We start from the raw sequence: 24,194 nt of genomic DNA, 5'->3' as shown, positions 1-24,194 counted from the left end.
ATATTTGTTCCTGGAGGGTATTGAAAACTAGTGGAGTTTGTTGAATAATGAGGTGGCTTGACTAGATCCACATTTTAGGAACATCGAAATAACTGATAACTCAAGAACTAATTGGAGGATGAACTGGGGTTGGGAGAGAATTGAATCAGGGAAAACAATAAAAAATATTTTAATCATTCAGGCACGAGGTGATGAGGGACTGTGGTAGTGTCAAACCACTGGGTAGTGGTAGTGTCAAAGAAAGAAAAGGACATATAGGAAAGATGTCATGAAGGTATCACCAGGACTGGGCAAGTAATTGAATATGGTAGTTGAGAGTTAGACTGTTAGGAGTGGAGAAGGCACCTAGGTTGTAAGCATGATTGACTGGGAGGAGAGTGGTAACTTCAACATCAATGAGGAAGTTAGGAAAAGGAGAGGTCTTCAGAGTTAGAGGGAAAGGAATTGAGTTCGATTTTGAACATGCTGAGTTTAACATGTCTATGGAACACCCAATTCATGATGTCTAGTAGGATTTGGAGATATAAGGTTAAAGGGGAGGATGGAAGTTAGGACTGGGTAAATAAAACTGAGAATCATCTAAATAGAGTTAATAATTGGATCCATAGTAGCAGATGTGAAAATAACATAGAGGTAGAAGGAAAGAGGACCTAATTCAAATCTTGGAGGATTTCCATAGTTGGCAAGATCCAGCAAAGGAGATTGTATCATGAAAATCTAGAAAGAAAAAGGTATAAAGGAGAAGAGGGAGAACCACAGAGTTAAAGGTTATAAAGAAGTCAAGAAGTTTGAGATGTCATTAGGTGATACCAATAAGAGATCAATGATAAAATTGGAGAAAGTGATTATCTGGACTGCAAAGAGGTAAGAAGAGTTAAGAGGAAAGAATGTAGAGGCACCAATTGTAGATAGCCTTCTCAAGGAGATTAGCCATGAAAACAAAAATAATGTAAATAGATCAAGTAAAAAGGTTTTAGAGGATGGGGAAGACAAGTGGAGTATTTTTAGGCATAGGGTTAGTGAGGAAGAGCTATTGGAAGTTTAAAAAGGGATGTGTAGTTTTGGAAAAGCCACTGTGGTGAGTGGCACAGTGATTCAAACAGGGTGATGTAGAAGAATTATCTTGCTGCAGTAAAGGGTGCAGCTGATATTACATAAATTTGTGGGCAACCCAGTAAGCATAATGATTGGTTTGGTCTAATTTAAGCCAGTCTCCTGATTCAAAATTATGACAAAATGAGTCATTCATGCATAGTGATTAGGCTCAGTTCAGCATTTAATAGAGTTTTGATAAATGTTTATTGATTTTAATTACTTCATACTTCATTCAGAATTCTAAGATATGCCATACTTTATAAAGAATATTTACTTTGAAATTACAATATCATCTTTATGAATTTTCCTTAAGATTTCAGTATATATATATATATTTTTTTTGGTTGTTGTTGTTGTTGTTGTTGTTTCAGTGTCCTTGACCTCAATGCATTTGAGCGACAAAACAAAGCTGAAGGTCTTGGAATGGTGACAGAGGAAGGATCAGGTATGCACAACTTTAAAGAAAAACCATTCTAATAATTTTTTTCAGATTTACAGAAATTACAAAGCTTATTTTATGCTGCCAGAAAGAAGCAAATACCTTAATAATAATGATAATGAAAATGAATGGCTAATCTATATTTGGTTATGAACATAGGCATAAACAAAAAGATATATAGGTATAATTTTATATAGGCTTTTCCTCTTACATTCTCATTTTCATTCTAATTGTAGTTCAATTCATTTTTGTTACAGACCTTCTTTTAGTGATCTACTACTTATCTAGGTGATAGAGAAAGTCCAAAAGTACTATGGGCAATTGAAAGTTTACTATAAGTTTAAGCCATTTATTTCAGGGTACTTGTAAAGTCACAGAATAAATACTTCCAACCCCACCCGAGGAAATGTATTGTCATTTGAATGCTTTAGACATATGTTGCTTGCAATGATTGAGTAGTTCATAATTTGGGTTTTACATTATTTAGTGAGTCATATTTATAGAAATGAACTATAATATTTAAATGTTTTTCTGCTTCAAAATGGTCTGTAGAACTCCTATTGAAGTTAAACCATCCCTAATAGCTTTCAAAGAAAAATCAATCTAGGGAAATATATATCAAAAGAAAGCATAGTTTGAGAGAATGCAGTGAAATAGAAAGTCAGGATTTTAAAACAATATTAAAAATACTGTAGAATGTCTTTCTGATATAAACAGTAGTATACCTTTATTATTATGACATATTCCTTTGTGGCCAAATTAATGCACATTTGAACATTAATTTACAAAGTTAATGCAAAGTATGTCAGAAAGGGTGATACGTTAGAACCTTTGAATCATCTTTTGTCAAAATGAGATTTTTTGGCATTTGAATGGCATAACTCACTCTGTATATTATACATTTCCCTTTGATAAATCTAAAACTGAAATAGAAAGATGAAGTCATTTTTCTATTTTTGAACAATCCAAATTGTTCAACAATAATTGACAAATCTAATGAAAAACAGCCTCAATTAACTTTCTTTACTTGTTTAACTTTAAATTTAGATGTTAAAAATTCTAATAAATAAATTAAATTAAATCAGAGAAGAGAGAATCTAAACCTTCATTTTAGAAATCAATTACTATAATTTTTTTTTTCCTGAAAAGCATTGTCATGATTTGTTTTTTGTTCATTTAAAAGATATCCTATATTATGTCCTGATCTGAACTTAATTTATCTTCATTAGATCCTTTTTTTTCCCATTTAGTTTTGTTTGAAGAGGTCTCATCATTTTGTCAGCATTCTAGTTTAGAATAATTGGGCATTTAAGGACAATGACCTTGAGATCAGAAAGAATTTCCTCCTTTCATTATGTGTGGTCAGTGCTGATCTTTCTGTTTAATTCTACTTGGAAAAAGAAAAAAAAATTACTGCACATTTTTACTTTATTTTGTAATTCATAGTTTGTACATTTTTAAACATTACCACCTATTCAATTACTTTTTGTGCCTTCATTTTTCACTTGGGATATGAATATTCAAGTTCCATTCATTATCAACTAAAAGTCAGAATATAATTTGTAAAGGATCATAGTTTCAGAGCTGAAAGGAGCCTTGTATCATCAAGTTCAATCTCCCCATTATAAAGTAAGTTAGACCACAGAGAGGTTAAGCAGTTTTCCCAATCACAGAGCTGGTATATATATCTGAGATAGGATTTGAACCTACCTCTTCCTGACTCAAAGTCCAGGACCCTCTGTACCATACTTTGCTACTTCTGTAAAGCTATCTTTACTTACTTAAAAGTAAATACTATATCATTTTTCCTATGTATGTGTATAACTATCAGTGTCAACACAGATATGCTTCACTGCTATGAAATTGTCTGATTTAAAAGAACACACCAAGTTAAAAAAATTGAGTAGATTCTTGGAATTGGGTGTGTGTGGATATTTTTAGTTCTAGTCTAGCATGGAAGTATATTTTGGAACAGTGACTTTTCTCATAAGAAATAGATTAGCTTTAGACTATTTTCATATTTCACAGCAAATTATTACCCAGAATGTTCAAGATACTGTAAACCTAGTTTAATTAAATATATATTTAGTCACCATTAGTAATTTCAGAACCTTAAATGGGATACTTAATGTAGCCCTTATCCTAAGTCTTTGATTTCCTAGTCAGCAGAATTTGGGTTAGAATTAATTTTGTGCTTTCAAATTCAGAAATTTTATATATATATATATATATATATATATATAGTTTTTTTTTTTTACTGTGAGAGTTGTTCTTCTGATATCAGGATTTTTTCCTTTATTATTCATTTACATTTTACCTGATGTATTTACTCTTTCCCTTAAGCATAGAAATGTCTTGCCCTAGTCAGTACTGAGTATGTGTTATATCTGCTTTAATCATATAAAAATAAAACTCAACATTTTTTCTTTTTCCTCATTTCCTTTTCTTTCAACTACTATAAATGTCTTGTCCTCCTTTCCTCAGTCATCACCCATGAGCGTGGTAATTATTAAAAGCAGTCTTTATTTGGTCCTATTATTAACTTTGTGTCAGCCTTGTACAGCACCTGAAGCGTAAAAGTTTGTGTTTGTGTTTTTCATTATTTAACTGTTTAAATGAAGTGAATTTTTAGTAATCATCATACACTCTAATTTCTTTTAGTTCTTGTGCCAAGCCTTCTCCATTCCTTTGTTCTTCCTTTCTCTTTCAGGATTTGCTATGATTGTCACACTAGCTGAAAGAGCAGCAAGCTTTGTTTAGTTAATTTTTCTTTTGTTTGGTATGGTTTTTTAGTTTTTCTTTTAATGGTCTCAGTATTTTGTAGTGGTTGTATACAAAAATAAATAGAATTTGTGCTGTATTCCTCCTGTAGTATTTCTGTTTTGTATTTACTGTGGCTTTATGGCTGCACTGATTTGTGCAATCACAGACAATCTGTGATAGATCTAAAATGGAGATCTGGTCTACCTTTGTTGTTTCTCTCTTTCCATGTGGGCTTTTCAATTCCCTAGTGTTGGAAAATCATTTCCTAGCTCTACTTTATTATGTCTTCTTAAATTGGTAAAATAGAATAATTGCAAGATAGTTTATCAAATGTAAGATAACTATATGTGCATTAGACAGGGATAAGATTTAGAATATATTGTTAAGCTATTAGGGACATAAATGAATTTTTATGGTCTTGCTTATATTTACTTCCATACTTCAAAATGTGTCTGATTTTGTTTGTGGTTACTCCTACCTCTCATGTAGATTGTAAACTCCCATAATACACTCCTTATAGCTACCTTCAGTAGTTATTGCCATGCACATTAATTAACTGATGACCAGCTTTCTGGTGATGAGCTCTTCCAAAATTAACTAAGGTTGTGTTTCCATAATAGCACATAATCTGCTGCCAGACCCTGTAGCCCTTCCAACTTGAAACAGAGTTTGTCAGAATCTACTCTGCTGATATAGCCTTTTAGAACTCTCATCAATGAGAAAGGCAGGAATCAGATTCCTCCACTTTAGTGGAGGCCTAGCAGCATGAATTAGGAAAACTAGTATTTCCAGTGTTCATATTTTTTTAATCAAGTAACTAATCCAAAGCTGATTATTATTACTTGTGCCCTTGTAGTATTAATCAATAACTTAGAAATCAGCAGCCCATTTAAATTTTATACCTAGTTGTTCCTTTCATATAATAATTATATTAAAAAAGTTTATATATTTAAAGCATAGGATACACCAAAGATTCCAAATGTGTCAGTGCTAACAGTAGAGGATTAGACCCAAAAAATGTTTATTTCAGAGGAAAATCTATGGATCCCTGGATGGTTCACTCATTTGTTGTCTCCCTGACAAACCACATTCACATAGTTATAATGTGACAATACGGTGACTAAAGATCCCTCTATGCAAATTATCTTATCACCAAATTCCATGAAGTCAAGTAGACTTTTTAATAGTTCAAGTACTATGTATATAAAACATTCTCAAATATCTGTTGAATTGAACTGTTGACTCAACAATTATCTATCAAATGCTTCCCTTGTACTTTCTACTCCTTTCTTTTCACAAATCAAATATTTGTCCTAAGCCTCATCTTTACTCCTAATTAACTGAAGGCAAGGCACAGATGTATGAAATATATATTCTATAGCTGCTAACTTCTTCATTTGTTGTTGAAGTTTGAACTTTTTTTCTATAAGGAAATGATATGATAAATATCCTGGATACTAATAGCCTTTAAATTTGGTACCCCAAATAGAACTATGTTTCCTTATAATCAGGAATCATGAATGTAATCAGACAATGGTTTATACCTAGTATGCAAATAGAGAATATTTTTATCAAATGAATTGATAATAATGGATATTTTCCAAATTCTCCTCATATTGCTATAAAAAAACTTCTTATACTGGCTTCCGTTTCCTCCCTTACCAATATTACAACTATTAAAAAAAAACCCAACCCTAGAACTCCCCACTTGTGATAATTCCAATTATTCTTAATCAAATATATTTATTCTTTTTATACTCATATGGTCAATATTACATCTTTTGTATTTTTATCTTATTTATTTTAACATCTGAAAAAGGTTCTGAATAAAGACTTGCATTAATCTTAGTTTGATTGCTTTTCAGATACTTTCTTCTTAAATCAGATTTCTCAGAACTTGTTCAGTCTCTTCAGAAAACTAAAAACATAGTACTCCTCTTTTTCCAAACTCCATTTGTAGTTCAAAAATAGTCTAAAATATTGATTCTATGTTTTGGTTGTCTTTTCTGCAATGGAATATTAATCAGCCTGTGTGAAAATTGAACCAAATTATACACAAAAGTTGTTTGATCAAGATGTTTTTTTCCAAAGTTCTACATGCACATGTGTTCTGGCAACAAACACCTGTTTAAAATGCTACTTCTTTTTCATAATGACCTACTAATAAAAAGTTGAATTTTGGCTCCATTATATATTCCTAAAATAATGATCATTTTAAAATTTGTTCATTATTTACATTCCTTGTCTGCCTTTTACACTGAAATTTCTGAAATGTGTAAAGCCATCACCAAATATTAGGCACTGTGTTCTAAGTTCATTTTGCACATGGGCATGAAGGCAAATCATTTGATTCGAGTCTGTTACACTATACAGGGTATTCTATTTCTGAGGTTCTTGTACAAGTTTTAAACTGTAAACTCTGATAATGCATTTGAGGGACATGGGAATAATCTGTAAATTTCACAAAAAACAGCTTTAATTTTCTTTTTATAGTTGTTTGGAACTTTTTTCTTTTTATAGATCTTTCTTTCCTGTAGTAGCTGTTTTTTTTTTTCTGTCCCCAAACTAGTTTTTGCTTTGTTTTAGATATTATTTAGCCTTTTACTCCTTCACATCCTATCCTGTTGGCACCTTTGATACCTAGTAGGCTTCTTAGGTGGTTTGACTATTCCACCGGCCTTTAAAAATAGTTTTCCTAAACTTTACTGAACATTCTTTTGGATTTTATTTACAGGTTGTTTCTCTCAAGCTCATAAATTAAGGCATTAAACTTTAAAAGTAGAAGTAACTTTATGGAAAATGTGTTTGGGGGACTCTTCTAAATTAAATGATTCTTTAAAAACATCTGGTTTTGGTGAAAACAAGGGTAATCACTCTCATAACAATTCACATTTAGGATTTTATGATCACAATTTTTTTACATTGGTTCATCTTAATCTGTAATTTAGATGTATCATATTGTATGTGGCAAATCCATTTGCAAGGGCATTATTTTGTATTATTTTTTTCCCCTCAACCAATACAAATTTATAATTTCTCACTAAACAACATTAAAAAGAATGAACTTTTTTCCTCATGGTTTTATTATCAAAATTATATCCTTTAAGTTAATGGTATGCTTTTTGGTTCTATTTTAGAAAAAAAATTATTGAGTATCCCCAAATGCATCTCTATTTCCCATTATTACTCTGGTATAAAACTATTTGTTTTTAAAAGAATGGTTAGAATTAGTGTAGTGCATAATGTTTCATCTTCCTCAACTTTTCCTAGTTAATTTTAGGATTCTTTAAAAATAAATCTAAACTTATTTAGATTTTTTTTCTTTGAGAATTAGGCCAGGTAACATTAAGCCAGTTAGAAAATGTTTAGACCTCTTTAGACTTCTAGGGTGGCATTTACTATTTCTTGGGTCACTGATGTCTGGAAAGAGTAACCTTCTGCCTATTCTTTTTATAGGTTTTAGTTTATATACTTCTTAAAATCTAAGTCATTACAACTTAAGATGCCACAAAAAATTAAAAGCATTTATTGTTTGCCTACAGAGAACCTATCTCTAACGAGGTCTAACATTTAAGCCTTCTCAGGATGAATGAGTTAATACAGAGTACATTTGGTACAAAGCTAATTCAAATTTAACATATTGTCAGTTTTAATCCAGTGTTTCTTAAGCCAGCACTGATTGGTATCCAGGTAAAATGCAGATAACTATTCAAGTTTAAGTTGCATCTTAAGATTCTTTGTATAAATAACAATAGTAATGTCTCCAATATATTTTTATTCTTTCCATTATAAAATTATTTGTTAAATATTCATAATACTATAGACCCTTGCTGACCATACACAAAAGGACTTTTTAAATAGGAGAAATAAAAGTTTGGGCATGCCAGACATTTTTCTTCATTTCATTACAGTCTGTGATCTTGGTTTACATCATATTGCAATGTCATGTTTTATATACATCTCCAGTTAGACTATTGATCTTGCACCCTCTGCAGACATAAAGCCATTCATCTCTGTTATCATTTCATTTACATGCAGCATGGGCACTCTCAACATTTTAACCTGAGTGATTACATTACTGTATAGATTTACTAGATAGATATTTGTGCTCTACTTTGTATCACATAAATTGAATCTAAACAAAGAATTAACTCAGCTCCACAGGTCATACTGTATCACCACGTACTTAGGGAAGTACATTAATATGTATACATTTTAGTTTGTAGGCATGGATTTTTTAATGTAACAACACCATAGCCACCTCAGGTAATCTTGCATACGGTTCATGGGAGGGAAGTGGAGACATCAAAGTCTACTGTCAATATTAGAATTCAGTCTCCCAGTAAGTAGGTGCTGCTCTACTGGTGTTCTTCCCTATTAGCTCTGTTTCTGAACTTTGACCCGGTGTTCCTGATAGGAGCCTTCTCCTCAGCAGCCTCAGTCTCACATGAGAATAGAGGGTAGCACCTGGCTTCTGATACATATTACCCAAGTGACCATTATCAAGCTATTTAACCTCTCAGTGGCCCAGATAAACCTTTAAAATTATAAATTACAGATTTGTTGCACCATATGAATTTGTGACAGAAATTTCCAGAGTTCTTTCATAGCAAAGAAATCACAGATTCTGACTATTTTTCTCCAATTATCCTGAATTGTTTGATATTACAGCAGATTGTTATACAATCATAATTAAGAACTAAGAATAAACAGTTTTTAAGATTTAATATGTAAGGCCTTATTTTGAGTGAGTAGATGAATTAAAAATTCATTAATAAATAACTATATTAAAAGTGATGGGAGGACAGCTATTTGGCTCAGTGGGTTAGGGTCAGGCCTAGAGATGGAAGGTCCTGGGGTCAAATATCACCCCAATAATTCCTAGCTGTGTGACCCTGGACAAGTCAGATAACTCCCATTGCCTAGCCCTTACCATTCTTCTGCCTTGAAACCAATACATAGTACTGATTCCAAGACAGAAAGTACAGGTTTTAAAAAAAATTGTAAGAATAAAAAGAGACAGTCTCTGATCTCAAAATGCTCACATTTTTCATGAGACTGCCTATTTTTTAGTTGCAAGACGAAAAGAGACTCCATGAACCATTTATTGTAGTAAGAATAGATGATTGTACAGGAACATTTATTTAGAAAGTCAAAAATAATCCACCACTTTCAAATATCTCTGGGTGAAGGCCTTACTATTGAGAGCAGTCATTTTCTTCATATTTTAACATTAGTAAATGTTTAGTGATATGTGGCTCATGTTCAGAGGAAAAACATGTAAGAGAATTGAAAATACCTTAACTTCAGAAAATCTCACTCAACAGATAGTTTATTGTTGGGTTTCCTATTGCCTTCCCTTTGCTCTACTTCCACAGCATCTGTCCCCTGTTCTTCACTGATGCTACAACTGTTCTAGGTCAGACTCAGAGTGCTTCTTGCTTGGAAACTACCCTCATCTCTAATTGGCTTCCCTGCCACCTCTAGATCATATTCCACACATAGACCCAGGTGATATTCTTTAAGCACAGAACTGAGTAGATAATTTCCCAGCTTCAGAAATTTCCAGGCATCTCATTTGCCTCTAAGATAAAATACAAACTCCAAAATCTAACTCCTGCCACTCTAGTTTCCTACATATTCTTCATTCACAGGATTTCATCTTTAACCCCCAGGCTTTGGCTATGGCAAGTGTTCCTATCTAGAATGCTCTACCTCTTCATTTCTATGACTATATCCAAAAGTAGAACAGAAATTCTTGACAGGAAATGACTTTCTCATTTCTTTACCTCTTATGCCTATCTCTTCTTTATCTCATGTCATTAATGACATGTATAGTGACACTTTAATAAAAATGTATACTGATAGATGGAGTTGCAAATTTCAATAAGTATAAAAGATTTGCACTATTTGTCAAATATATCTTCTCAGTTTTCGAAAAATAAATATTTAGTTGTCTTCAGTTGTTTGTGTAGAAATAATTTCCTTTAATGAAAATGTTTCCTAAGAACATCTTCAAATAACAACTCTTTATCTTCCATACTAAACAATTTAAGCATTTAACCTCAATGTCACCACAAGTTAAAAACCTGTGCAAAGGAACTAATATCTTGCCTTTCTTCCAACATTAGATACTTTGAAATATAGATTCATTAATATCAGACTGCAGAATCTTGGATTGTTACTGGTCAAATAGTTTCATTTTTCAACTTCTCTTTGAAGTTGACAATCATAATAGTTTAAATGTATATAGTACTTAATAATTTTATAATCACTGTATATACATTAGCACATTTGATGTTATAGATAAGAAAAATTATATCAGAATGTATTCATATTAGATGAAATTCATAGAATTTGAAATACACTACTTTTTACATCCATTACTATACTCTGTTGCTTGACATGCCTTGTTTATGTAAATGAAACATGCACATAAGAACAATGAACCTCAGTGATTTGAATATTTCTTTTATCCTTTGTCCCAAGTAATTTATAATTTTGATTTTAGATTCATTTTTTAAAATTAGTCAGTAAAAGCAATAAAATAAAAATGTAAGGTTATATCTTAAAATACTTTCATTAATTATTAATTAATTTTTCTGACATCTTCCTTATAAACCCACTCTTTTCTTTATGCTTAAAAGGAACATTTATAACTATATGATCTCATTTAAATTAATATGTGTAAAATAGCCCATTATTTAATACCAACTACCACAATAGAGAGATCAAATCAGCTTTTGTCTAATATTTACACTCTATATCACTTACATCATCATCAGGTCTTTCTTATTTGTGAGTTTAACTCACAGGAAGCAGTTTAACAAAAGCCAAAAATTTACATATTCCTATATTTTATGAATTGTTTTTTATGTGTGTGTGTGTGTGTGTATATATATATATATATATATGTCTATATTTCTTAAAGCTAGCTCTGCTACTTGATTATTACATATTAGAAGCCATAAAAAGATGAAGATTATGGTTTTATATACCATTTATATACCATATACATTTTTATAATCACATTTGTTTTCAAAATGATTTTGCTTACTAATCCTGCCATTGCACTGAAGCCACTCACTTTAAAAGTCATAGGCTATGTCCATTAGTTAATTGTAATACTGATCATTCAAGATTTTATATAAACAGTAAACCATTATACATTTTCTGACTTAATTCATGGTATTTCCAAGTTAATAAGTAATTGATTAAAACAAGTAATTGCTTTTATTTGCTTAAAATTTTTCATTATATTACATCTCTATGAATATCAGATTCTGAGACCACATAATTGTCAAAGATTTTCCTCACATTCATTACTGTTCTTTATTCGAATATTTCTCTCATGGAGAAAATAAAGTGTTCAAAGGCATCAAATTAATTGATAAGAAAATCTGAATTTCTCTTCCTGATAACTATTTGTCTTCTTATTATTATAAAATTATGTCTTCTGTGGCTACAAGATATTTCTACCTAAAGTTCATAAATCTAACTTCTAATTTTCCTTACTTTAAATTTTAATTCTAGTTCTAATGAGTTATTAAAGTTGCCCTCTAAATTTGATATTTGAAATTGTCCATTTACTAGTTCCCTAAAGGTCTTGGAATAGAACTTTTAAGCTAGTTACTTACATCATGTAAATAATTCTTAAATAGTCTTTGACCTTGTATAGTCTGTAGGCAAACACATAATAGAACTATGTAAAATGAAATGAATGAGAAACTTCTAATAACTGTAATTCTATAAAAGAAGCCTTGTTTATACTCATTTGAAAGAAACACCATCCTGTATCTTATTCCCTGTGTTTGTAGTAATTCACTTTCTGACATGAAGTATAGTAAAGATCTACATTAAACTTTGTATGTGATACAAAGTTCATGCTCACACAACCCAAACACCTACTTTTCAAATCACAAGTATAAACAAACCAATGTATTGTTTTTAAAATGTTGCCAAGCCCATGCTGCTACATTTAACAAATAAATTTGGGTATTTAAAGTGTAAATGTTTTTACCAAAGGGAAATGGCATCTATCTGCCAAGCACATACCCTCATGAGCTTCAGATAGAAATGATGCTATGATTTGCAATTGTTTTTGGCTCAGAACAACTTTAGATCAACTTGCAGGTTCTGTGGGGTTGCGATTGGGGAGGAAGTATTGATAGAGTTGAGAGCTGTTCATAATGTTTCATACATGTGGCCTTTTTGCAGGAGAGAAGGTACTGCAGGATGATGAGTTCACTTGTGACCTTTTCCGCTTCCTACAATTGCTTTGTGAAGGACACAACTCAGGTTTGTAAGCCATCCTCATCTAGCTGTAGTGATGGTAGCAAGAAATACCTTTTCTTATGTCCTAGAAACAATAATAATAGTTCACATTGTCCTGGTACTTTAAGGTTTACAAGTTATTTCCTTATTACTTTATAATTGTAATTCACTCTATGCTTTTTCAAAGGGTTTTCAAATCTATTATTTCATTTGATCATCATAACAACTCATTGAGATAGGTAATATATATTTTCATTTTACAAAGGGGAAACAAAGACTAAATAGTCAAGTAACTTGTCTAAACTCACAGAAAATGAGTAGTGGAATTTGGACTTGAGTATTGTTTTTTTTTGCCCTTACTGTACGTTGTGAAGAATTTGTTAGATTTCATGAAGATTTAATGATGAGATCCATAAATTCCTATTTATGATGTGGAAAACTTCTATAATAGGCCACCTGGTCAAAGTTTCCTTTGAAAAAAGTGAAAATATGTGTACATTTTTTCTCTGAATAAAATATTTTCAGTTTTTTACATTCTGTGGCACACTTAGAAATATGGCATTTATAAATATATTTTAGCTGATAAGTATTGAATTTTAAAAATTAAAAAAGCATAAAATAATAGATTTTCATGTGTGACAGATGATTAAAATTAGATAAAGGGGAAGAATACATATTAATTAGATACACATTTAAATAACTTTAAATTGGAGCTAGTACAATGACTTTCTTTTTTTAATTCATGTAGATTTTCAGAATTATCTAAGAACTCAGACTGGCAATAATACAACTGTTAATATAATCATCTCCACGGTGGACTACCTCCTGAGAGTTCAGGTACCTTACTTTCTATGCTACTAGCAACTAATTATCAGAAGACACAGAGTCTTATAGCAAACCCTGAGTTGAGACATAATTTAATATGTTTTAATTTTTGACTAAATAGAAATATTTTTGATATTATTATTCCCTAGCCTCCAAATTGAAAAGTAATGCTCATTTCAGCTCATAGATTTGGTCTACCATTCCCTACCCCTGGAATTCTACTCCCTTGTTTCCTAGCTCCCTATTTTGTTTTGTTTTCTGGACCCATATTCATTCTTCCATTTTTTTTGTCATTCATTTCTTTTTTGCAAGTTACCTAGAATTAATGGTCAATTCTTTACCAGACTGAATGAATGAGAAATTTTGCTAAAGGAACTTGAATCTCTTACAATTACCCATCTTCATGTTACAATTGATAATCTAAGGTTTTTTGTGCCATTCAGCTATTATAGTTCTTTATAATTCTGATTTAACCCTCTTAAAAGAATCACCATCATCTTAATTAATATATATTTTACAATTCAATATAGATTCAAAAAATGAGAGATGAAGGAAACATTAGAAATAATTGAGTCCAATCTTTCATCTTAATCAGGGAAACTGAGGCCTAGAGACATTAGTTAACTTATCCAAAGTGAAACAGGGAGTAAATGACTGAGCCAGTATTTAAAACTAGGTCTTTAGACTCCAAATCGAGTACTTCATAGCATTATGGGATCATAAGTCCAGAGTTAGACTGTACTACAGCAACAGAGCCTTGACTGAAAACTAAGTCAGTATAGTAAATCAAAAGAATTCTAAAACCTCGTCCAACTCTGGTAATCATGATCATCAAGTAGTTTATTTTAGGACTTTGCTGGAAAAAAAATCAATTATCATTAGATAAACATCATTAGAAAACCTTTGATTCTATTTTCCTAATTTTATTTCTTCAATTTCAAAACATCAGACATCTGTAATCACAAGGTAATGAGAAAAATTGATTTTTGAATTAAGTACATAAAAGATATAATATCTATCCATCTATCTATATAATTTTATATCTTACTTTATTTAAGGCAAAATTGTTTTATTAACCAGCTAAAATTCTTCCCAAGATTCAATTTATTGTTATAAATATTTTATTGGATGGAGATCAATTTAGTTTTCACTGGTGTCACTATTATTGTTAGCATTGTAATATGTCCAACCAATTACCTCAATTTCAAAAGAGAAGTAATGAACTTCTTATTCTGTATATATATATATATATTTTTGCTGAATTGGAGGGGGGAAGAAAGAAGATATCTGTATTTTTAAAAAATCAGTTCTTTGGTTGTCTTTGCTATTCCCCCATGGCTCACACATATATAGTTTCAGTTATTCCCTGGATACATATTTATTAATTCTATAAAACTGTATTTGTGGTATTTAACATAATTAAATATAAACAGTTATTTAAATCTAGCTTACACATTTCTTTATTTCTCTTTATTGGGCTGTTACCTAGAAAAGGAGTTTCTAAATAACATTTTGAATTGTTGAAGGACATAATTCATTAATACACTTTCTTCAAAAACATTTTATTTACTTTTGTAATGTATTATTTAAGTTTGATATACTTTTTTAGGATGGATAAGAAAGTTATATCTTTAAAAATATTTCTTCTATTTTATAGGAATCAATTAGTGATTTTTATTGGTATTATTCTGGGAAAGATGTAATTGATGAACAAGGGCAACGAAATTTTTCCAAAGCAATTCAAGTAGCAAAACAGGTCTTCAACACTCTTACAGAATACATCCAGGTAAGCATATAGTATTTTGTAAAAGTTAAAATTAAATCTCAATAGTAATATTATATTTTAAGAGATTTATTAATGATTATTAGACATCAAGGAATAAAGAAGACACAAAATAAAGACCATGTGCCCATGGCTGGTTAGCCATTTTTAGCCATCCCCACTCACCACCATCACTGCTGATTCTACATCAGAGAGCAGGAGCCTCCAAAGCCCACACCCTTTATCCTCTACCTACAGGAAGTATGTAATGATAGGAAGTCAGTGGCCTCTTGGGATATGTAGTTCTTTTTTAGGGTTAACAGATTTTAAATCATACATTCCCCCCCTGAGACCCATTGAAGACTAGTCTCTCCAGTGGGTCTTGTAAACATACCAACTTTGAAATTGCAATAATTTGAGGATAAGAGGAAAAGAGAACAAGACCAATCATTGCTAGGCATATTGACAAAAAGCCATTTAGGGGGCAGTTTCCTTTTGGCATAAGAGTATACATTCAAATTAAATGTTCAATCAACCTTCAATTCAATCAACCACATCCAAAGTTCATTCTCGATCTTCTTGATGTAACTTGTGGTCTTTGGAGGCATCTTCATGGTGTCTTCTAAGAAGAGTTCATTTTTCTGGATTTGGAGAGGTAGCATGTTTCTTAACCTAAAATTACTCTCAAAAAGAACTTAAAATTTGCGATTTAAAATAATAATAATACATTCCCCCATGAAGAGGGTGTTGAAAAACACAGGGATCACTTAGGGATGCATAGCTGCATTATGAGTTATATGAATCAATTGGCAAGAGAAATTAAAAAAAATATTTTTAAAAATCCAAATTAAAAAAATAAATTCTGGATGAAATATAGATTATCAAAGTCTTATGTGCAAAAATTCTAAGTAAAGGAAAACTAAGTCCATAACAGGTCCTTGAATCAGGGCCCAATTAAAATGATTTAAGAATTTAGGCATTTACCCAATCAGTATCCAGGACTATAGAAAGTTTTCCACACTGTGAAAGACAGAAAAGGGACTAGATTATAGGAGCCAGGTAGGAGCCAAATTTGAGATACTTGGTAGAATGTGGGACAAAGAAGACCTGCCTTTAACATTTGTTAAACAGCCATAACCTCAAACCCCAAAAAAGTTCAAGTCCTCTTGTCTTGGCTCAAATTTTTCATCAATCAATCGGTTGGTCTCTTTGACCTCGTGCTCAATTGGCACTATGCAGTTTAGCTTTAATGCTTCTATGGCACTGTGCAATGACTCTTTTTGTATTCTCTTGTCTAGGAATCAGACAAAATCATTAAGCAAAGTCCCATAATTTTTTTAAACAATCAGTGGCATCATTTTTATAGTCTAAAGCTTTTTGGGTATGCATTGACATTATAGCAAATATATTTTAAATTTATATTACTGCAAAATCAAAAAAGTTAAAGAAAAATCTCAATACTGGTGACGCGTGCTTCAAATACAAAAAGGAAAGAAAAAATAAAACTGAAATAGTATATTGCACATGCAAAAAAAACAATAATAAGAGTTTTTAAAATAAAAATATATATAACTTAAAACCATTGATACACTGTGTCAGCTAAGGAAATGTGGAATACAAGGTTTCTCACCAAAAATGAGATCCATTTCCTCTTCATATCTGACCATGATCCACTGTGAGTGCAAAGGAAATGATTTTTCACAAAGCAATAGTTTTTTTTTTATAAACAACAATAGTACAACATGTAATGCACATTCAAAAAGTATCAATATCCCCACAGTTATAATACAATTTATTTATACATATATAATTTATATATATAATATGCATATATTATATATAATACATTTATTTACAATAGCAAACAAACCCACTATGATATTTTGTATAAGTTGCTCTATGACAAAAAAACAAACTATGAACTGATGGATATTTGTCCAAATTTTTAAAGACATAGAAAATCTTTCAACCTTGGCAAATATATTTTTAAACAAAGTAAAACTTATTCAGGTCCAGAAAATCACCAAGAAATCTAGATTGTTCTGGTGGAAGTAAATTAACCTGAAGAATTTTGCAGGAGCTCTTTTTGGATTCCTGCTTCATAGAAATACCTTGGTAGGAACATTTCTTTGTTTTTCTACCTTTAATACAACATTCTTTAAAATATAAATATAAAAAAAATCTCATCCATTCAGAAACCATTAGCTAATTAAAATTATTTCTGAAGATCTCTTAACATTACAATTAAATTCTTAGCTTATTAAATTCTCTAAAGGCTGTTAGCCAGGTTGAATCCATCCATCATTTATGTGACAATTAACAAATGCAAAATGAAAAAAAGGCTGTTTATGGGCTTTTACAATATTCTTTTACAATAATTTACAATATTTTGTTCAGTAGTCATAAGGGAAAGGTAACAGAATATATCTAATAGTTAAAACACAGTAGATTAAAATGATTCAGTGTAACAGAACAGTATCAAATACATTAATATATGAACTTAAAACAACAAAATTAAATCTTAAACAAAACAATAAGCAAAATGCTATAAGATACAGAGACTTCCATTAAAAAAGGGTCTGAAGAGGCTAAAAATTTCACCACCAGACCCTTTAAAGTTGCTTTTTCTAAAATTCTGATCCCTATTGTCAGTACTGTGGAATCTCCCATAGGGAGGGAGAACATACAGTTTCTGACCCCCCAAAAAATAAATAAGTATTATGTACTATATTTCATTCTTTGGAGAAATACATTTGTGCTTCATATTATGTAAAGCATGAATCATTACATATCTTACATACATCGAGATATTCTAACAAGCAAAAATAATAATAAAAATGGTTGTTTTATTAATCATCTAATTCATTTAAAATCTCCTGGATCATTAAAATCTCACAGCACCCTTTAATTCTACATACCAAATTTTTTAAATATTTTTTCACTATATCTGGGCTTTAGTTCTCAATCATTTAGTCACTCCGCAAACATTTATTAAGTGCCAGAGACTATGCTAAGTGCTGTGAGATACAAATAAACAGAACAAGGTAACCCTGAATTGCACAAGATTAAATTTTAATGGAGATGGCATTAAGTATTGTGTAAGTATACCTATATGCATTCGTATAAGTATGATAATATAAATAATACAGGTCCAAATTGGCCAGTTTGGGCCACCTTAATTAATGACTTGGATTTTACTAAATAGTTAATATGATGAATTATTTATAAATCATTTGTTAAGCCAGCCCTCAGTTCTTAAATGAAGGGGAAAATATATTGGCATTGGTTAGTATTGTAGACATAGGTTGATTAGAACTTTTACAATAGGAAGAAAAGGAATTAAATTCATGCAACATGTACATGATAGTCAACATTTCTTGAGCATTCACTATGTGAAATGTGTAGCTTGCTCTGTCTGGACTTCATCTATAAAAGGAAGAGACTAGATGACACAACCTCTAAGGTTTCTTCCAGTTCTAGACTTATGATAGTTATTAGATACAATTTTTTGTATTAATTTTCAATACTGTCTAAAAACTATAAGATGTCTTATATGGCTTGATATAAATGTAAATTCTTCTCTGTTCATTCTTCTTTCCCATTATTTGTATAAGACTTATAATGTCTTATTGCAATGAATGAAATAAAACTACATTTTGAATCATATTTTGAAAAAATTCCCAGTGTTTTAGTTGCTGAATTAAAATGTGCACAAGTAAAGAGTCATTAGTAATACAATGTTTATTCTGTTAAGTATCTTGCTTATTGGCGTTGTTGAAAATTTGACTTGACATTACATAATCATACATTGTATATATGTTGTTCATCTTACTATGAACAGTAAGAAATGTCCTAAAATAAATTTTTTAAATTTTTTCAGAGAAAAAAATCTATTAACTCATAATTCTTTAAAAGAGAGAAAATTTATTTTAAAATAAGACATTTTCCATCTTTGACTTAAAAACTTGCTCTCAGAACTCAAATATTGAAATGGATCTGCATTTTCATCAATGTATGTATTCCTTTCAACAGCACAGCTCATAACCTAACCATGACTGCCTATCCCATCAATTCTTGTTCACATGCTTCTGTAAAATTCCCACAGGAAGCCTATCTAATGTGCTGGGGTCCTTTATTTTCTCTTGACATCACAAACATCAGTAAAGCACACAGGTTGTTCAACAGTTATTCTTTGATCACACTATGTAACAAGTCCATCAGCTTTTTTCATCATATATTAATATACATTAATATCCTTTTCTTTGGCTCTCAGTCAGCCAATAAATTTTTATTAAGTGCCTGCTATATGCTAAACACTGAGGATACAAAGAAAGGTTAAAGATAGTCTCTGTTCTCAAGGAAGGCACAGTCTAATGGGAGAGACAATATGTAAATAAGAATGTACAGCAAACTATGTATATAGGATGAGATGTAATTAAGAGAGAGAAAGCACTCCAACTAAAAGAGATTGGGAAAGACTTCCTAAAGAAGATGATATTTTAGCTGTAGCTTGAAGGAATCCAGGAATCCAGGAGGAAGAGAATTATAGCCATGAGATACAGCCAGAGAAACAGAAAATCTATGTTTATGATCTATAACAGCATGCTTCTACCTTCCATGTGTTACTGTGTTTCCCCAAATGAGGGAAACTTATTTCAATTCTTTAGTTTGTTTTGTTCCATGAATTAGATCTTTAGGAGTACTGTAGAATACTGACATTAAAAATATGGGCTTTTATTTCAAGAAAAAAATCCAATTTCTTAGTGGGAATCCAATTGCCTTCTCTTCTTTTTTAATTCTAGTCCAAAATTATTTTCCATTTGGAGTGAATATTGTCCATATAATCATATAATCATATGTCATTGTACAGATAAAAGAAATAATTCAGCATTTTGACTCACTAGATCTGTAACTCAAGACAACTCCTTTATTTACCCTTAACTTCTTTTTGTATGTAAAATGAGCATAGTGATGATACTTCTCACTACCTCATAATTTTATTATGAGAAAAAGATTTTGTAAATTATAAAGTATTATCATCAAGTCAAGAAGCATTTTGTTCCAGAGGCACTGTGGCAAGTGCTAGGAATAATAAGAGGAAAGAATAATCCCTCCTCTCAAGGAGCTCCTACCCTAATGAAGAAAATAATATGTGAACAACTATGTGCAAACAAAATGTAGGCAGGATATATTGGAGATTATTTCAGAAAGAAGGTATTGAGATTATAGAAAACAGAAAAAGTTTCTTGAAGGAGATGGGGTTTGAAGAAAGTCAAGGACACTCGAAGTTAGGAGGAGGAGTAAATCCATGGAGTTGGAAGATGGAGTTTTATATCTCAGGAACAGGGAATAAGGTATCAGAAGATAAGAAAGGTAGAAAAAAGCTAAGTTATGAAGAGATTTTAAAATATTAAACATAGGATTCTATATCTATTTCTAGAGGTAATAGGGAGCTACTAAAATCTCTTGAATACTAAGTCAAAGTCAGACCTAGACTTTAGGAATATCAACTTGTCAGCTGAGTCATTCCCCACTCAAATAGAATTGGGAGAGATTCAAGGAGGGGAGGCCAAACAGAATGCTATGTTAGTAGTATAAGTCAAGGGCTTGCATCAGGATGGTGGCAGCATTAGAGGAGAAAAGGGGATATACAGCAAGGAAGAAACAATGGAACTTAGCAACTGGTTGTGTATGAGAGCTCTTTTAGAGGAAGTGAGGAATTGATTATGATATGTAAGTGAGTTTGGGTGTTTTGAACAGTGGTAGTACCTTCAAGAGTAAAAGGGAAGTTAGAAAGAGTGGAGGATTTGGTGAGAAAAAAAGAAAGTTGGGTTTGAAACATATTGTTAAAGATCAGGACAATCCAGTTCAAGGTGTCTAATAGTCACTTGGAGATGGTTGTTATTATTTTAATGCCATCATGATTATCTATTACTGTATCTCTCCTGGGGATCCTATGAGAAGCAGTTGATTTTTTCATTGAGGAGTTGTGATCAATTTGTATCCTTGATATATTGAAGCATATACTTAAGTGTGTCTTTGTGACATAATTGAATACATAGTTGAATTAGTGATATACTGACTTATATTTCTTTATATGTTTAGTGAAATATACGGATATATATGTAATGCGTATTTATTTTATACATAATTTATATATAAATATGCATATTTAAATATATTACTAAATCTATTAAATATAAAAACATCTGTTTTTTACTCCACATTGTGCAGTGTGTGGAGTACAATATTTTGTAATTAATAGTCCGATACATATGTACATATATTTATCTGTAACATCTTTAGATGATATATTTTTATTTTATTTTAGGTAATATATTTTATATTTTAGATAAATTTCAGAAAATATATTTTATTCATTTAACATAAAATAAGCATGAGAAATGAAAGCCCATGAATATTTTTTCATTTTAATAGTTTCATATTGTAGTTTATGAAGTTAATCATATCAAATTAATCTTTTAAAATGAGTTATACAATGCCAACTATAAAATAAAGGAAAATGTTAATGAAGCTTTTCCTCCCTAGAAAGAGCTTACCTGAATTGCTGCTTATGCTATAATTACCAGGTCATTTTCCCTAACCTTGAGAATCTGACTCTCAGCAAAGTGATAGGAATTTCTTATTAGTTTGTGTTTCTCTTTCCCTCAATGAAGAGAAAAGAAAACAAATCTGCATAAAAAGACTTTATGCTTACATTTTCTCAGTGAGTTTAAAGTCAAACTTATTGTTAAACTTTAAAGTACCTCAGTTGTGAGGGCAGCTGGGTAGCTCAGTGGATTGAGAGCCAGGCCTAGAGACAGGAGGTCCTGGGTTCAAGTTTGACCTCAGACACTTCCCAGCTGTGTAACCCTGGGCAAGTTACTTGACCTCCATTGCCTAGCCCTTATCACTCTTCTGCCTTGGAGCCAATACACAGTGTTGACTCCAAGACAGGAGGTAAGGGTTTAAAAATAAATAAACAAATAAAATAATAAAGTACCTCAGTTGTGAATTATTTTCAGCAAGTCTTATATAGAAAATTATATCTATCACCTTAAAATATAGTATAATTTATAGTCTAATTGTCATTAGGATCACTTCTTCTAAGGAGATTAATACTAATTTAGATATATGAATATACTCACACACACCCTAGTTCCATCAAATACAGTTTATTATTTAATTCTGCATTTTTGTTGTCCTGTCATTTATGCTTTAGGGTCCATGCACTGGAAATCAGCAGAGCTTGGCACATAGCAGGCTTTGGGATGCGGTGGTTGGTTTTCTTCATGTATTTGCCCATATGCAAATGAAGTTGTCTCAGGTATTTTGTTCTTTGCCTTCCAAAATCTTCAGCTGAAAACAATAATCTTGTCAGTTTAATAATTTAATAATACTTGATATATATGAACAACCTTTCTATCAGTTCCATAGTTATTGTATCATTTGTTTTCTTAATTTTTTTTATAAAATGAAATATCTGTATGCCAGTTGTATAGGAAACTTTGAAAAACAGAAAAGGACAGAAATGCCAAAAAATCTAGTAGTTTGTAGAAATACTTTTAAAACAGGATTCTCCAAATTATATCTATGTTTCTCAAGTATCCTCAGGCTCAATTTCCCCAGAAACACTCACTAAAATCTTTTCTCTTCTATTTAAGGAAAAATAATTTCTAGTTCGATCCTACTAAGCTTGTTAACTTTGCTAGAATGGAAATAATTTCCTTAAACAGTTATAGAGAGGAAAATGCTCTTGGCTGATGCCATTCTATCTATAAAAGTAAATTTAATGTTAAAAATCCACAGAAAAATGACAAATTAGCTCTAAGGGCAAACAAATACATTTTAATGATTTGCTTGCTCCTATTGCACCATTTTTTGAAAGCTAACCAGGGGGCAAATATTTAAGAAGACATGTTTTCCATCTCCTTTGTTTACTTTGTTTTCAGAATATAAAGAAATAAATGAGTAACTTCCTAAATATTTTGTTTTTAACAAAAAGACATGAAATTTTGATAGTCTATAATTAGAAAACTAAATTTGTATTCTGAAATGTGAAATACCTACTAGGGCATTGATTTTTGACTTACTCTATGAAAGTAAACTTAAAGTGATTCAATAATAATTTAATTCTTATCTGATTATTATACATAGTAGTGAATTTTTAGTAAATTAGTTTTCAAAAATGTAAGTAATTATGGTTGATTTTGAGTAAGTAAAATTTATAATTAAATCTCATCACAAATGTTTTCATATTAATGAATTTTTATTTTTGTGTTTTATACAAATTAACATGATATAGTGAATAGAGTGCTAAAACTGGAGTCAGGAAGACTAAGTTGAGATACTACTATTAAAACTTGCTACCTATATTATTATTGGCAAGTTAACTAACCTCTTTGGCCTTAGGTATCTATATAAGTTTATAAATTATAGGAGGGCTACCATATTAGGCAGTTTACACACTAAAGAAATCACAGATCCTTAATATTGATTTATGACATAAAAAAGTTGTCTACATAGCCTGGGGTGCCAACTTCTGAATTAAAAATATTTCATACTACAGTTATAATCATTGAAAATACAGTAATTTTAATATATAATTGAGGTCAGGTGATTTAGAATGTTACCTTAGTCAAAGAAAAACAATTATAGGGTATGGAATAAGAAAGATATTTGTAAAAGTTTTTTCATTGAGTATTAGATGAATTAGGTCTATTCTTTTAGCTACTGATACACATATACAGATATATATTATATCCCAGATTATATTATACTATGAATGCTATAAAATGGAAAATATGATGGTAGGAAATTAATAATTATAATAACTTTCTTCTAGCTCCTTTCAAATCCTGTTACTTTACAGAATGCAATTATGTAATTTAAAATATTTATTACATATCTAAGCCTATGTCACCTATTATTCATATGTCTCCTTTATGTTTTAAATAATGTAATTGCATTTACTAGGATTTAGTAAGACTATAGCACAGTGATGGCAAACCTATGACATGGGCATTCAGGATGCTC

The 24,194-nt window shown here is 30.8% G+C and overlaps 1 protein-coding gene across 2 annotated transcripts in view; it reads left to right on the top strand.

Annotated features, from left to right (window-relative positions):
- RYR2 (ryanodine receptor 2) overlaps positions 1–24,194 on the top strand; it is a 760,518-nt gene that overhangs the window by 677,768 nt on the left and 58,556 nt on the right. For both annotated transcript variants that reach the window (XM_056816085.1, XM_056816086.1), the window contains 5 exons: positions 1,467–1,540; positions 12,515–12,595; positions 13,320–13,408; positions 15,054–15,182; positions 22,381–22,485. In XM_056816085.1, the coding sequence (XP_056672063.1) occupies positions 1,467–1,540; positions 12,515–12,595; positions 13,320–13,408; positions 15,054–15,182; positions 22,381–22,485 (478 nt within the window). The remainder of the gene's footprint in view (positions 1–1,466; positions 1,541–12,514; positions 12,596–13,319; positions 13,409–15,053; positions 15,183–22,380; positions 22,486–24,194) is intronic.

This window comes from Monodelphis domestica, chromosome 2 (assembly GCF_027887165.1).
Source record: "Monodelphis domestica isolate mMonDom1 chromosome 2, mMonDom1.pri, whole genome shotgun sequence".
Taxonomy (NCBI): Eukaryota; Metazoa; Chordata; class Mammalia; order Didelphimorphia; family Didelphidae; genus Monodelphis; species Monodelphis domestica.
This window is presented reverse-complemented; position numbering and strand designations above follow the sequence as displayed.